We start from the raw sequence: 15,365 nt of genomic DNA on the forward strand, positions 1-15,365 counted from the left end.
GTTATGAGCATGACAGGGAACTTTGAAGCCAGCGTCCATGGGTCTGAGTCCCATTTGTGGACCCTCTGTAACATCCTGAGTGGTGGTCTGGATGCTAGTCTTTCGAATGAGATGATAAACTGGCGGAAACAAGGTGAGTAAGTACATGTGCATATGTATCAGTTTCCGGCAGGGGGGGAAAAGCAACTATCTCCCCCAAAACTGTTTAAATCTATAAAGAGAAAACAACAAAAACAAAACAAGTAACTGGATCAACACAATCTCCATTCACTTAACAGACATTCCCAATCAATCATTCTGATTTCAATCAAAACTGAATAAAAAAAAGGTCACACATATTATGCAAAGATAATCAATGCATAACACACAACACCCGTAATGTTTACACAATCAACAAAAAGCACACACCATTGATGTTAACACAATCAACACACAAAACCTGTAATGTTTACACAATCAATGCACAAAACCAGAAATGTTTAAACAACAAATGAACACCACCAGTAATGTTTACACAATCAACACACAGCACACCACCAGTAATGTTTACACAATCAACACAGCACACACACGCCAGTAATATTTACACAATCAACACACAGCTCACACCACCAGTAATGTTTACACAATCAACACACAGCACACACACCAGTAACATTTACACAATCAACACACAGCACACACACACCAGTAATATTTACACAATCAACACACAGCGCACACCACCAGTAATGTTTACACAATCAACACACAGCGCACACCACCAGTAATGTTTACACAATCAACGCACAGCGCACACCACCAGTAATATTTACACAATCAACACACAGCGCACACCACCAGTAATGTTTACACAATCAACACACAGCGCACACACACCAGTAATGTTTACACAATCAACACACAGCGCACACCACCAGTAATGTTTACACAATCAACACACAGCGCACACCATCAGTAATGTTTACACAATCAACACACAGCACACACCACCAGTAATATTTGCACAATCAACAAACAGCGCACACCACCAGTAATGTTTACACAATCAACGCACAGACACCAGTAATGTTTACACAATCAACGCACAGACACCAGTAATGTTTACACAATCAACGCACAGCGCACAGACACCAGTAATGTTTACACAATCAACGCACAGCGCACAGACACCAGTAATGTTTACACAATCAACACACAGCTCACACCACCAGTAATGTTTACACAATCAACACACAGCACACCACCAGTAACATTTACACAATCAACACACAGCGCACACCACCAGTAATGTTTACACAATCAACACACAGCACACACACCAGTAATGTTTACACAATCAACACAGCACACACACCAGTAATATTTACACAATCAACACACAGCACACCACCAGTAATATTTACACAATCAACACACAGCACACCACCAGTAATGTTTGCACAATCAACAAACAGCGCACACCACCAGTAATGTTTACACAATCAACACAGCACACACACCAGTAATATTTACACAATCAACACACAGCGCACACCACCAGTAATGTTTACACAATCAACACACAGCGCACACACACCAGTAATGTTTACACAATCAACACACAGCGCACACCACCAGTAATGTTTACACAATCAAAGCACAGCGCTTTACACAATCAACACACAGCGCACACCACCAGTAATGTTTACACAATCAACACACAGCGCACACCACCAGTAATGTTTACACAATCAACACACAGCGCACACCATCAGTAATGTTTGCACAATCAAAACACAACAACAGTAATGTTTACACAATCAAAGCACAGCGCTTTACACAATCAACACACAGCGCACACCACCAGTAATGTTTACACAATCAACACACAGCGCACACCACCAGTAATGTTTACACAATCAACACACAGCGCACACCACCAGTAATGTTTACACAATCAACACACAGCGCACACCATCAGTAATGTTTACACAATCAAAACACAACAACAGTAATGTTTACACATTCAATGCAAACACCAGAAATGTTTAAACAATCAACACACAACACCAGTACTGTTCACACAATCAACACAAACCACCCAGTAGAATGCGCACACTCAGCACACAGCTCACAACACAAACAGAATGCACACAATGAACGCTGAGCGCACAACACCAACAACACTACACACACACACAATCATGGCACAGGCCCACAAAGGACCGAACCACAGGTACAGAGCACACGTCCAACCCACTCACAGGGCCACGGTGTTCAGGATGAGCAGCAAGGTGCAGTAGGTGTTGCGTTTGCAGCGGGCGTGCTTGGGGTCCTGGGGTTTGGGGCGAGCCCCGCACTTGCCGCAGCAGCGACAGCAGCAGAAGACGAGGCCGGTGATGGGCATGACGATGAAAAACAGCACGCCCACCACCGCGCACACGACAAAACCCACCAGGTACTTGGCCCACTGGAACACAGTTCATACCTGTCTTTTTTTTGTTGTTCTTTCTCTCATGTGGACGCAAGCAATTACAAAAAACACAAAACACACACACACACAAAAAAAACGTCTACTTAAATGTGAGTATTAGGTACTAAGGTAGGCAACATTTGGATGTGTGCAGAATAAGAATTATCCTCCTGGCAGAAAGAAAGAGGTAAGAAAGAATGGAAAATGTGTTTTGCATGTAGGATATAAGAACACACACACACACACGCACGCACGCACACACACACACACACATACACATGTACTCTCTCTCTCTCAAACACATTTTATTTAATCTTCATTGAAAGAAAGAAGGAAAGAGTCAAATGTGTTTGTATAGAGGTCATACATAAACAACACACACACACACACACACATAGATAGATATCCCATTTCTCTGACAGCAGTGTGTCAGGTTACACCATTCTGGTTGCACATCAGACTCAAAAGAAGATAGCTATTTGAGGCAAGCATATGATGATATGTTATCGATGAAATCACTGGAAAAAGTTCCTTGGCTTAATTTTGTCAAAAAGATGCTGGCTTCAACTGGATTCTCCCACTTGTGGGAAAACCAGGTCAAACTCAACTTTATGCGATTAGAATAATCTGTTATGAATAAACTACAAGATAACTATGTTCAATTTTGGAACAGCAAAAAGAACAATGACATTTCAAGGCTCTCTTTTTTATTGCAAAATTGTGAACACTTATACATTACAAATCTACCTGATCAGCAGCAAAAACTTAACATGAAGAGCACTGTGTCGATTGCGAATAAGTGCGCATGAACTTGAAACTGAGTGAGGATGTCACTGCAATTCAACTAGGAAAGACCAGCTATGTAAAGCATGTGGAGTTATAGAGGATGAACTGCATTTTTTGGACAAGTGTAGTATGTACTCTGACTTGAGATCACGCCTCCTTGTGACTGTTAGTGTTAATTCAAAATCTTCGAATCATTGGCCACATGGCATTGACAACACAATACTCAAAACTCTGAGTTCTCTGTTGCCATTATGCCATTTTCCCCCAGAACTGGCAAGGTGTATATAGACCTATGAGTCTGCAATCCATAACTGTGTCTTATGGAAGATCCTGCATATGCTCACAGTTGATTGCTTTTATCTGTTTGTTGTGTTTAGTTTTAGTGTCCATAATTCCTTAGATGGGTTTTCTGACAAATAAATAAGTTCTGAGTTTACACACACACACACACTCACAAAAAAACAAAAACAAAAAAAAAACACACCAAAACCACCTTACACACATGTGTGTGCACACGCATGCGCATGCACCTGCACCCGCGCGCACATACACACATGCATGTGCATGCACACGCACACACAAATACACAAACACAAAAACTTACATTTTGCCAGTCTCCCAGCTCATCATTCTGAAATGATCCATCATGGAAAATCCCACTCAGATCTGCACATCACACATTATACAAGTACAATCAATGAATTATTCACAATACCAATGACAATATGTAAATAATCAAGATCAACACACAGGGCACAACACCAATAATGTTGACACAACACACACCATCAACAGTGTGTACACAATCAACACACAGTACAACACCACTGTGTACATGAAAGTGTGAACAAGATAAATGCACAGCCTAACTAATGAGTGATGTGCACATCATCAATGAATGGCACACAACAAAAACAATTACGATATCAAGACAGCTTTGTTCAGGCCACATGGATTTAATTCAGGTCTTCAGCTTTGTCAGTCTAATTGATACAATTCATTGAAATCACAGATAATCATGTTCACAAAAACTACTTATCACATCTACTTTCCACTGACATAAATAAAACAAAACACCACACACATATGCACACAAAGAGAGAGGGGGACAGACAGACAGACAAAGAACACATACACTGAAGTTTGTAGGAACATTACCTGGAGTGATGTGTGTGTGTGTGTGTGTGTGTGTGTGTGTGTGTGTGTATGTGTGTGTGTGTGTGTGTGTGTGTGTGTGTGTATTAGCATGTGAGAAGCCACTGTTCACAGAGCAACGGTAAAAAGACAAAAAATGTACATTCTTTCGCAGCAGCTAAAATATGATTTGCAAGAACAATAATACTAATGATAATAATAATAATAATAATAATACCCTGTCAGTGTCCCAACTCAGTAAATATGTCCCAAAAAGGTCAATTAGACTGAGGACACAAAACTAAACACACACAAACATACATGCACACACACATATACACACGTGTGCATGCACACACACACACATGCGGAATAACACACACACACACACACCCATAACCAAACCAACCCCTCTCCCCCCTCCTGTTCCCTTACCTACTTTCCCCCTGTCTTACTCTTGAAAAATGGTGTGTGAAGACTTTCTGTACACAATCACACCCTGTGCAAACTGAAACTGAACAACAGCAGTGGGAGAGGGTGTGATCAATAGTTATCGTGTCCCTGTCAAGTGTTTAGTTTGCATCCTGTTGCACTGCAGTGAATGCCCATGTTCTGTTGATTTGGGCTTGTGTGTACAGTTACACCCCGAGCTTGAACCATGTCAGCCATTTTACCTCAATGGCTGTTGATGTTTAACACTGATGTACTAGGTTTTTTTGTTTGTTTTTGTTTTTGTATTTGAAACATATTTTCTTTCCCCATTTGAGTGTTTTTGATATATATATATATATGCATGTGCCAAAATAACCCAATGGATGTTGTTAAATGTTGATCTAATGCTCTTTCTTTCTTTCTTCTTCTTCTTTCTTTAATTTTGTTTTGTAAGTGAACATTTTTTTTTCTTACCTCCTCCCCTCCCCCCCTGAATGTTTTTGGCATGTATATAACCCAAATCACTGGCAAAACTATGTCAGTCATTTAAAAAGGATATTGTTTGAACAATGAGTTTTGTATTTGAAAAAAAAAAAGAAGTTACAAAACATCAGACAATTGATACAAAAGAGACACAGCCAGACACAAAGCAATGAATGAAGTCTTTTGTTGGTGCAACGGGTATGTGATGTGGCCAGTTATTTCCTTTTTTTCCCTTCTTGACAGGTGTTATGTTAACAATAATGTTTTGTACACAAGGTACGTGTGTAGTACTAACAGTAATCGTTTTGTGATGTTGACAATAATTTTTTTGTTCAAAAGGTATGCGTGTAGTACAAACAGTAATCTTTTTTGTGATGTTGGCAATATTTTTTTGTTCAAAAGATAAGTGTGTAGTACAAACAATAATCTTGGTGATGTACAACAGATATGTCGTGCAAACAGTTATATCTCTTTGTACAACTGGTATGTGGCATGAACAGTGATTTGTTTTCTACAAAAGGTTCATGGTGCAGTTGATGTTTTTTCTTCAACTATCTATCTGGCATAAACAGACACACATGTGCACGTGCGCACCCACACACACGCGCACGCGTGCATGCGCACACACACACATTTATATACTCTTTTTTTTAAACAAAAGATGTGTGGTACAGTCACAAAACAGGTATATGGTGCTGTCAGTCTTTTTTTCTTTTTTTTTTTTTTGTTGTTGTTGTTGTTGTTGTTTGTTCAACAGGTACGTAGTGCAGACAGTAATTATTTTGTACAACATGGAAGTGGAATAGTAGTACTAGTAGACAGTAATTTTTCTGTACAAGTCTACAACAGGTATGTGGTGCAATTTGTTTTTAACAGGTATGTGGCATAGACAGTGTTGTTTTTGTTTTGTGTGTGTGTGTGTGTTTTGTTTGCTTGTTTGTTTTTAATTATTTCTCTTTTGACTAAAAGGCGTGTGATACAGACAGTAATTTTCCCCAATTCCACTGCTCCCAAACACACGACCACAGCTCTGAATGCTTTAATAGCAGAGCACTGTGTTTGAACAGCTATCACGTGACAGAACATAAAAAGTGGACCAACAGGTTCTGCAAGAGGTTTGAATGTGGTGCAGACCATTGTTTTGGGCCTCTCCATTAACACGGCTTTTGCTTCTGCATACATGAATACTGAATCTGACTATGCAAATAACACAGGGCAACCATGTAGCATGCTGTTTTATTGCGGATCTCTCAGGATGGCATGAAAAGGAAAGGCTGACACACACACACACACACACACACACATATATATATATATATAATGATACAGACACACACACACACACACACACACACACACACACATATATATATATATATATATAAAATGATATATATATACACACACACACACATATAATGATACACACACACACACACACACACACACACACACACATATATATATATATATATATATATGATACACACACACACACACATAATATATATAATGATACACACACACACACACACACACACACACACACACACACACATATAATACATGAGGTGTTTATGTTTGTGTAGCAAGTGTTTGCTTTTTTCTTCCTCACAAAAACGAAAGTGTGTATACAAACATATACATATTTGAATAATGCTTTTGTTTGTATTAATGCTAACAAACACAAACACACTCACACTGAGGTAGCACGGCTGAATATGTTAGTAACACCCCTCCCAGATCCAAAGAAAATTCAGATCAACAGACTTCCATTTTTCCTATCTCGTTCAATGGTTTCAAACTAAAAGCTCTAGAGACATTACAGACAACAACAACTGATGTATTATATATATATATATTTATTACATAAAAGAAACCCATAGAGCCGTCAGTTTTGTTACAACATTTGTGGAACCCAGAAAACAGCTATAATAGGTGGGTGGGGCCGTATGATAGCAGATAAGACAAAGTGGCTCTTTGACTGAACCATCAAAGCCACTATCTTTCCCAGTAATAAGCTCCATGCCTCTCACAGTCTCAGTGATTGAAATGGTTCACTGGAGTGACTTTCAGTACTTGTTTGTTGCTTAATTTCTTCTCAGTACTCATTTCTTGCTCCGTTAATTACTTCTCAGCCACACACCTATAGCCTTCCAGAACAGGAACAAAGAGAGAAAAAAAAAAAAAGTACCGAGAGCAGTGACCTCTTCATGTGCACACTGACTGATTTCAGATACCTGGCCAGTGTTTGCAGCTTATCTTTGATATGTTCAACAGCACGTCCACGGTATCTAATCGTGCGATAAGGCCCTTCCTGGTTCACACCCAAGTCTCTCTCTGCATGTCTGTCTGGCCATGAGATAAGTGGATATTTTCAGGCTTCCTCATTTCAACCCAATCTGTCACACTGAATGACAGCTTTTGAAGAGGTGTGGAGGGCTAAGAAGGGTGAGAGTGAGGTGGGCAAGGTAAGTGAAGAACCGGGTGAAGAGGGGAATACACAGAATGGTAAAAGTGACCAAAAACAAGAGAGGGAAAGAGAGAGGGACAGACAGACAGAGGGAGTGAGTGAGAGAGTGAGAGACTGACAGCTGCTAAGGGAGAGACAGAGACAGCAAGACAGAAAGAGAGACAGAGTGAGTACTAATTAGTACATATATATTACACAGAACAGCAGATCTTTATGACATATACACAGATCTCTACCTGCTGTAACCAAAAAATACACACACAAAAGAAAAAAGAATGACATGCACAGTAAGCCTTACAGCACAACACACGTGTACAAACATCAACACACAGTCCTGTTGAGGATTGCCACATCCTTCTGACATCAGTAAGTTAACAGCAAGGCTGTACTGTGTGCTAAACAACAAATGCTCTTTCTTTTAAGAAGGATATCCCTCTTAAAGATGTTGTAAGATTACCAACATGGAAAAACTACAGAAATCAGTTGGTGGCTTGATTAGAAATAACCTCCTCCTTCTTCTTCTGCATTCGTGGGCTGCAACTCCCACGTTCACTTGCATGTACACGAGTGGGCTTTTACGTGCATGACCGTTTTTACCCCGCCATGTAGGCAGCCATACTCCGCTTTCAGGGGTGTGCATGCTGGGTATGTTCTTGTTTCCATAACCCACCGAACGCTGACATGGATTACAGGATCTTTAACGTGCGTATTAGATCTTCTGCATGCGTTTACACACGAAGGGGGTTCAGGCACTAAGCAGGTCTGCACATATGTTGACCTGGGAAATCGTAAAAATCTCCACCCTTTACCCACCAGGCGCCGTCACCGTGATTCGAACCTGGGACCCTCAGACTGAAAGTCCAACGCTTTAACCACTCGGCTACTGCGCCCGTCGATTAGAAATAACCAAAATCTGTGATTACCGGTGGTCTGGTATGTCAGACCACACCCCGGTGATCCAGTGTTTGTGTGTGTTGCTGTGCATAAAACCTATGCCAGGTGTTAGCAGTCACCTGATAAAGCCAGTGAGGGTGACACACATCCTGTGGGATGGTCACAAACAGGAAGACTGATAACAACAGCTGACGTCATCGTCAACACCCCTCCCCTCAACCAGTGCAGTGTGCACGTAACAAAAGACTTGATTCCTTTTCCAGTGCGAAGTTAACATACATTAAAACGGTGACTTTTGTTTGGTAGTTGTTTTTTTGTTTTGCTTTTGTTTGTTTGTTTGTCTACATTAAATTAAAACTGTGGGGATTTTTTTTCATACTGCGCAGATATGGAAGCAGCCAAAGTGGGCGAGTTGGAGGACGTTCATTCACATGTCATATCAAATCTACAGAAATCAACACCACACTTTACACTTTATTTTTAATCATGAAAGCAAATTAGGAAAATATACAAAACTTGCTACACACACACACACACACACACACGCACACACACACACACACACACACCTAAACACACACATACATCATGCCCACACACAAACACACAAACCTTCCAAGGAAAAGGATGAATGTGAAGTGAAAAGAATGTGACAGCTGAAAGTCAACAAACACATGCATGATGTCACACAATGACAAATGAAATGTCTCGACATCCTTCTTACGTCTGTGCTATTGTCTGCATCTTTTCATGCACAGCCACATCTGGCTTTGTCTGCCACTCTTTCAGCACTGGCAGTCCTCATGGAAAGTTCTATCAATTTTAGTCTGCTAGGAGACCATGCATAAGAGGAGACCCTGCACTGCTGCTGAGTAACTTCAGCAGTGGTCAGTATTGCCTGATCTTCTTCTTCATTCATGGGCTGGAACTCCCATGTTCACTCATATGCATACACATATGAGTGGGCTTTTACAAGTATGACTTTTTTTTATCCCCCCTTTGTAGGCAGCCATACTCCATTTTCGGGGGTGTGCCTGTCTGATTCAGCAGTATGCAGGACACCACCTACTAAACCCCTACAGACCACAATATTCCACTTTGTCGCAGAGCCAGACTGAGTGAGTGTCCCCTCCATCTCTCCATCCCTCTACAGGGATCATTGCAGACAACACAGAGTGGACAGTGCCCTTGTGGTGAGGGACCAATGACAACCGACCACATCCATCAAGACTGTACGACGCATGCAGCATCTAGGAGGAAGTACTGGCCAACACTGACAGCAGTGGAAGCCAAGCTGTACGGCACCCTGGAGGAGCTGTGACGGACGGCAGCCTTCATCGAGGACACCAGGCTGCCCATCTAACGGGCAGCGAACGTGGAAGAAGAAGAAGAATTGCAGACAACAACAAAAACAGAACACACACACACACACATACTAAAAAAAAGAAAAAGAAAAACAACAAACAAAACAAAACCAGCCTCAACCACTTTACTCTGTCCATGTTGCTTTCAAGTATACCAAACATCATTTTTCAGATTTCACAAGGTAACCTGATGTTTGCACTCTCTCCCTCCCACAAGTTTGAAACATCACTTAACACTTTGATATATTCTGACATCTGTACATAAATATGTACCATTACTGGCAGTATACCACACATATGTTTCTGTACAATACTATACACAATGCTGTATAATTTCATGAACACTTCCAAAAAGTTGGCTCATGCATGTAAAAATGTCTTGAGTGGTTCTTCCATTTCTCTCAAAAGATGATTTTCTTTTAATCGTTCATTCTCTCTCCCCCTCTCCAAGTACTTGTCATCTAACTTTCTCACATATGCATTTATGACACTCACTTTGTTTGTGAGACACTGGGAGAATGAGAGAGAGACACACAGACACATAGACTGACAAAAGAACAGAATCAGAAAGAATGATTTTAATGCTTTCATATACTCATATAGGACAGCAACTAAAAAACTAAAACTTTAATTTCAACACTTACACTTACATTTCAACTTTATTGATTTTTCCTAATTTGTTCCCATTATTTCTTTGTACTCTGTAGTTCTATTTCATTTTACATATCAAAACCTAAAAAGTTACCTAAAGGTTTTTTTGTGTCCTTTTAATAAAAAAAAAAAGAAAAAAAGGAGGGGGGGGGGGGGGGGGGGGGCCAAAATATGCATGCTCATGCTGATACACATATGAACACTGTGTTCAAACATGTGCCAGTTATCCAGCTCTGATAAATCTGTGCATTTGTAATTCCACACTTACTGAATGCAGGTAAGTGCACATACTTTTTATTAGTGCCATACATATGCTAAACAAGCATAAGAGAACTTAACAGCAAATAATATCATAAATATTTCATTTGGCTGTTTCCTTTCACCGTTTCAGGCAAAAGTCATTCCCGGACCTCTTCAGAAAAACAACAACAAAACAACCACCAATGTTGTGTAGCTGGTGTGTTTAGGAGAATACTGTAGGTGCATGTCATGCGAGTGTAGTCGTCATCATACACTGGCATACAAACGCAGTGTAGTTATTTTTTACCTGTGTACGTGCCCACTCGTGGGACTGGTACCATCTGTTACCTCTTCTGCTGTTGATCCTCCATCAACAGAACTGATAGTCACACTCTCCAACAGTCTTAAACAGCGGCTTGTATTCCTTTCACACACGCGCGCGCACACACACACACACACACACAAACACATGATACACACACATATATATGCAAAAGCACTCTCTCTCTCTCTCTCTCTCTCACACACACACACACAACAGTTAAAGGATCGATAGTGTGTGTGTGTGTGTGTGTGTGTGTGTATGTGTGTGAGAGAGTGCTTTTGCATATATATATGAGTGTATCATGTGTTTGTGTGTGTGTGTGTGTGTGTGTGTGTGTGTGTGTGTGTGTGTGTGTGTGTGTGCCTGCCTGCCTGTACGCATGTATGTGAAGCTCTCAAGTGAAAACACTTCCTGGATGAAATGTCCATAGCAATACCAAACACTGGCCTGAGATTACCAATGAATGGATTTTTTTTTTTTTTTTTATTTTTTTTAAAATATTTCGTAAGACACACCTTGTTGCCCACCAACAATAATTAAACAACTTCCTGTTCAATTTTTTCCTCGCAAACTTTTTTTTGTTCTTCTTCTTCCGCATCAGTTATCTAGAAATTACCTGTTCAAACATTATTCCACAAGGCAGATCCTGTGTGACCGATCCCACATAAGCGGCCATTTTCCGTTTTCATGAAGTTCAAAAGTGCTCAACAGACTTTTCCTCAGACACTGTTCTTTCTGATATGATAATTTTTCATTCCTTGTTTATCTTCTTTAAAAGGGGGGGAAAAAAGAAAAAAAAAGTTATTAGCTATTATTGCTGCTCATTTCTTCTTTTTAGATCTTACTGTAGTTTTTTCCTGCTGACATTTGTTTTTTTTTGTTTTGACAATACTGTTAAGAGTTTCAAGTCCCATCTTCGAAGTGAAGCTGCATTCAACAAACCAATGCTTGAAATCATTACTAATTTTTAGTGCCGCAAGCTATAAAGCAAACAATACACACATACAAAGACTTAACTTTTGTCATGTTGAGCACAGTTTGAACCATAGTCCTGTGTTAAAAATTTCATACGACGAGTATTTTTGAAACATAATGGCCTCCAATTATCAAAACAATGGCCCCTCTTAAATGAGGAACACAGGCTTTGTGCTTGTATTTAGATAATATAAGTATAATTAATATGACATTAAATGGAGAAAAAACAATAGCATGCAACCAAGCATTCTGTGTGGTGTTAATTAAGGCTTGTTCGGTGGTAGGATAGGCCATATTTTCTATACATCGCAGGGGGGAATCCCCAGCTATTCTTAGCCACCGTCTTTTCTGTGTTTATACCACAAGGGAATTTTGTACTCTAAATTGACTGGCAGTGAAAGGGTTAAACAATCTAATAAATTCATTCTTCTGTCCACATACCAGCATATATATTACATTTTGGATGGGGGGCGATGTGAGGTAAAAAGTCTGATCCATCATAATCAACACTGGAACCCATCAACCTTTTCCAGTCCCAGTGACAATCGCAATCTCTCACCCCTGTGTGTTTTTCACACACACACGAACAAACACACACACACACACACACACAGAGGCTTACTCTGTGTGTGATGGTGAATGCGCCTTAGCAGTTAGTGTCCAGTTACATGGGTGACAAAAGGTAGTGCTGTAGAAAAACAGGGCCCCTGTCATGTCCCCCACCACACCGTAATTCATCATCATTACACCTGGCCGCACAGCACCAGTCTCCCTGCACCCCCTTCCCCGGCACAGAAGGCTGCTGTTGCTGATACTGCTGAGGTGTGTGAGCGCATACATGTGTGGAAACACATTCCTCATGCCCGCATGAAAACACATGCATGCATGTGCACACACATATGTACATATATATACACACACACACAATTCTAATGCAGACTTACATGTACACACATACAAATGATATATGTATGCACACATGTACTTGATATACATACATAATTAACTTACACACATGTATATGCGCACACACATGCATGTATGCACACACGCTTTCAATGATTCACCTACAACTTTCTCTCTCTCTCTCACACACACAGACAAGCACACACACGCACACACACACACACACACACACAGAGTTCTCAAGTACACTTTCAAATTCATGCACACACACTTTCATACACATACAAACATACTTGCACACATGCTTGTGCACAAAAAAATCACCTGCTCACAAACAAGCAAGCACAAACTCATGCATATATATACACATAAGCATGCACACACACACACACACACACACACACACACACACACACACACACACACACTCACTCACTCACTCTCATTCATTCAGAGCTGCTCTCCACCACTCCCTTCTGTTCTGTTCTGTTCTGTATTTCTTTTTATCACAACAGATTTCTCTGCGTGAAATTCGGGCTGCTCTCCCCAGGGAGAGCGTGTCGCTACACTACGGCGCCACACACACCTTTCATTTCTTAAAACATTTCCTTTGTTTTCTAAAGCATAAAAAATGTACTGGATGCTGATCTCATTCTTGACTGTTTTTTGACAGTCAGTTTTGTCAAATTTCTCTTGTCTTTTCTCTCTCTCTCATGACCATCAAATTATCAGTAGATCTCTCTCTCTCTCTCTCACTTCCCACACACACACACACTTTTCATCTTCTCAAAACCATTGAAAAACAGCTGCTGCTTATTTATTGGTTATTCATGAATTTGTTCCATTTATGCACACACACACACTCTCTCTCTCTTGTCTTTTAAAACACATACACACACACACACGCTCTCTCTCTCTCTCTCTCTCTCTCTCTCTCTCATGTCTTTTAAAACACACACACACACACACACACACATGCTCTCTCTCTCTCTCATGTCTTTTAAAACACACACACACACACACACACTCTCTCTCTCTCTCGTGTCTTTTAAAACACACACACTCTCTCCTTGTCTCTCTCTCTCTCTCCCACACACATTCCATCTCCCTCATACACAATCTCTCTCTCTCTCAAACATACACATATATACATGTATACACTCTGTCTACCTCACAGACACACACACATACATATATAAACTCTCTCTCTCTCTCTCCCTCCCTCCTCCTCCCTTACACAGCTCTTCTTCCAACTTCAATTTCAGTCCTGTCAGCCTCTGTACATGTGTTCAGCAACCATAAACCAGGAAGGGGGTTAAGGGGGTTGACAGGTATAACATGTATACAATGTCAGCCCCCCCCCCCCCCCCACCCCCCCCCCCCCACCCAACCCCCCCTCCCCGCCCACAATAAAGAAACTAGAAAACAAGAAAAGCCATCTGTTACCTAGCGGCCATACACACACTTATACAGATCTATATATACATTCAAAGGAAACTGAAGTGGGTGTGGGTGGGAGAGGTAGGGGGATATGGAGGTGGCTGTGCTATCAACTGTAACTTTAGGTCAGGGTACAGAGAGAGGGGGGTGGAGGAGGGGGCAGAGGAAAAGGATAGGGAGGGAAGGTGGAGGGAGATGGGTGGAGGGAGCGGGTGGGCAGGCAGTAATGTGTGGGTGTGGGTGGGGAGTGGTGGGTATAGAGTGACTTGACGCTACTGACAGTGAAGGGGAAAAGGGGTGGGACAGAGAGGTGTGGTTTCAGTGGGAAGGTTCAGAGACAGAAACTGCAACTCACACACACACACATGCACACACACACACACACACACACACACACACACAGTGACCTGCATTAAAATTCTCGCTTGGCTGAATCAGTGCTGAATGTCATCAACGAATACCATACATGTCGCAAAACATGTGTCCTTTCTTCATTTTGATTTACCAAAAACAAATAAACTACACATGAGATTCAGTTTCAGTTTCTCAAGGAAGCATGACTGCATTTGGACAAATCCATATATATATATATATATATATATATATATATATATATATACACACACACTACACCACAACTGCTAGGCAGATGCCTGACTTGCAGCATAACCCAACAAACTTGTCAGGCCTTGAGTGCATGCTTATGTACATATATACTTTGTGTACCTATCAGAGTGGATTTCTTTTATAGAATTCTGCCAGAGGACAATACTTTTGTTGCCATGGGTTCTTTTTCAGTGTGCCAAG

General features: G+C 40.9%; 1 protein-coding gene across 1 annotated transcript in view; it reads right to left on the minus strand.

Moving 5' to 3' along the window:
- The window catches only part of LOC143291858 (prominin-1-A-like), a 102,266-nt gene that overhangs the window by 50,843 nt on the left and 36,058 nt on the right, over window positions 1-15,365 (minus strand). The window contains exon 4 of the mRNA XM_076601975.1: window positions 2,247-2,452. Within this exon, the coding sequence (XP_076458090.1) occupies window positions 2,247-2,452 (206 nt within the window). The remainder of the gene's footprint in view (window positions 1-2,246; window positions 2,453-15,365) is intronic.

The sequence above is a fragment of the Babylonia areolata genome, chromosome 18, assembly GCF_041734735.1.
Source record: "Babylonia areolata isolate BAREFJ2019XMU chromosome 18, ASM4173473v1, whole genome shotgun sequence".
NCBI lineage: Eukaryota > Metazoa > Mollusca > Gastropoda > Neogastropoda > Buccinidae > Babylonia > Babylonia areolata.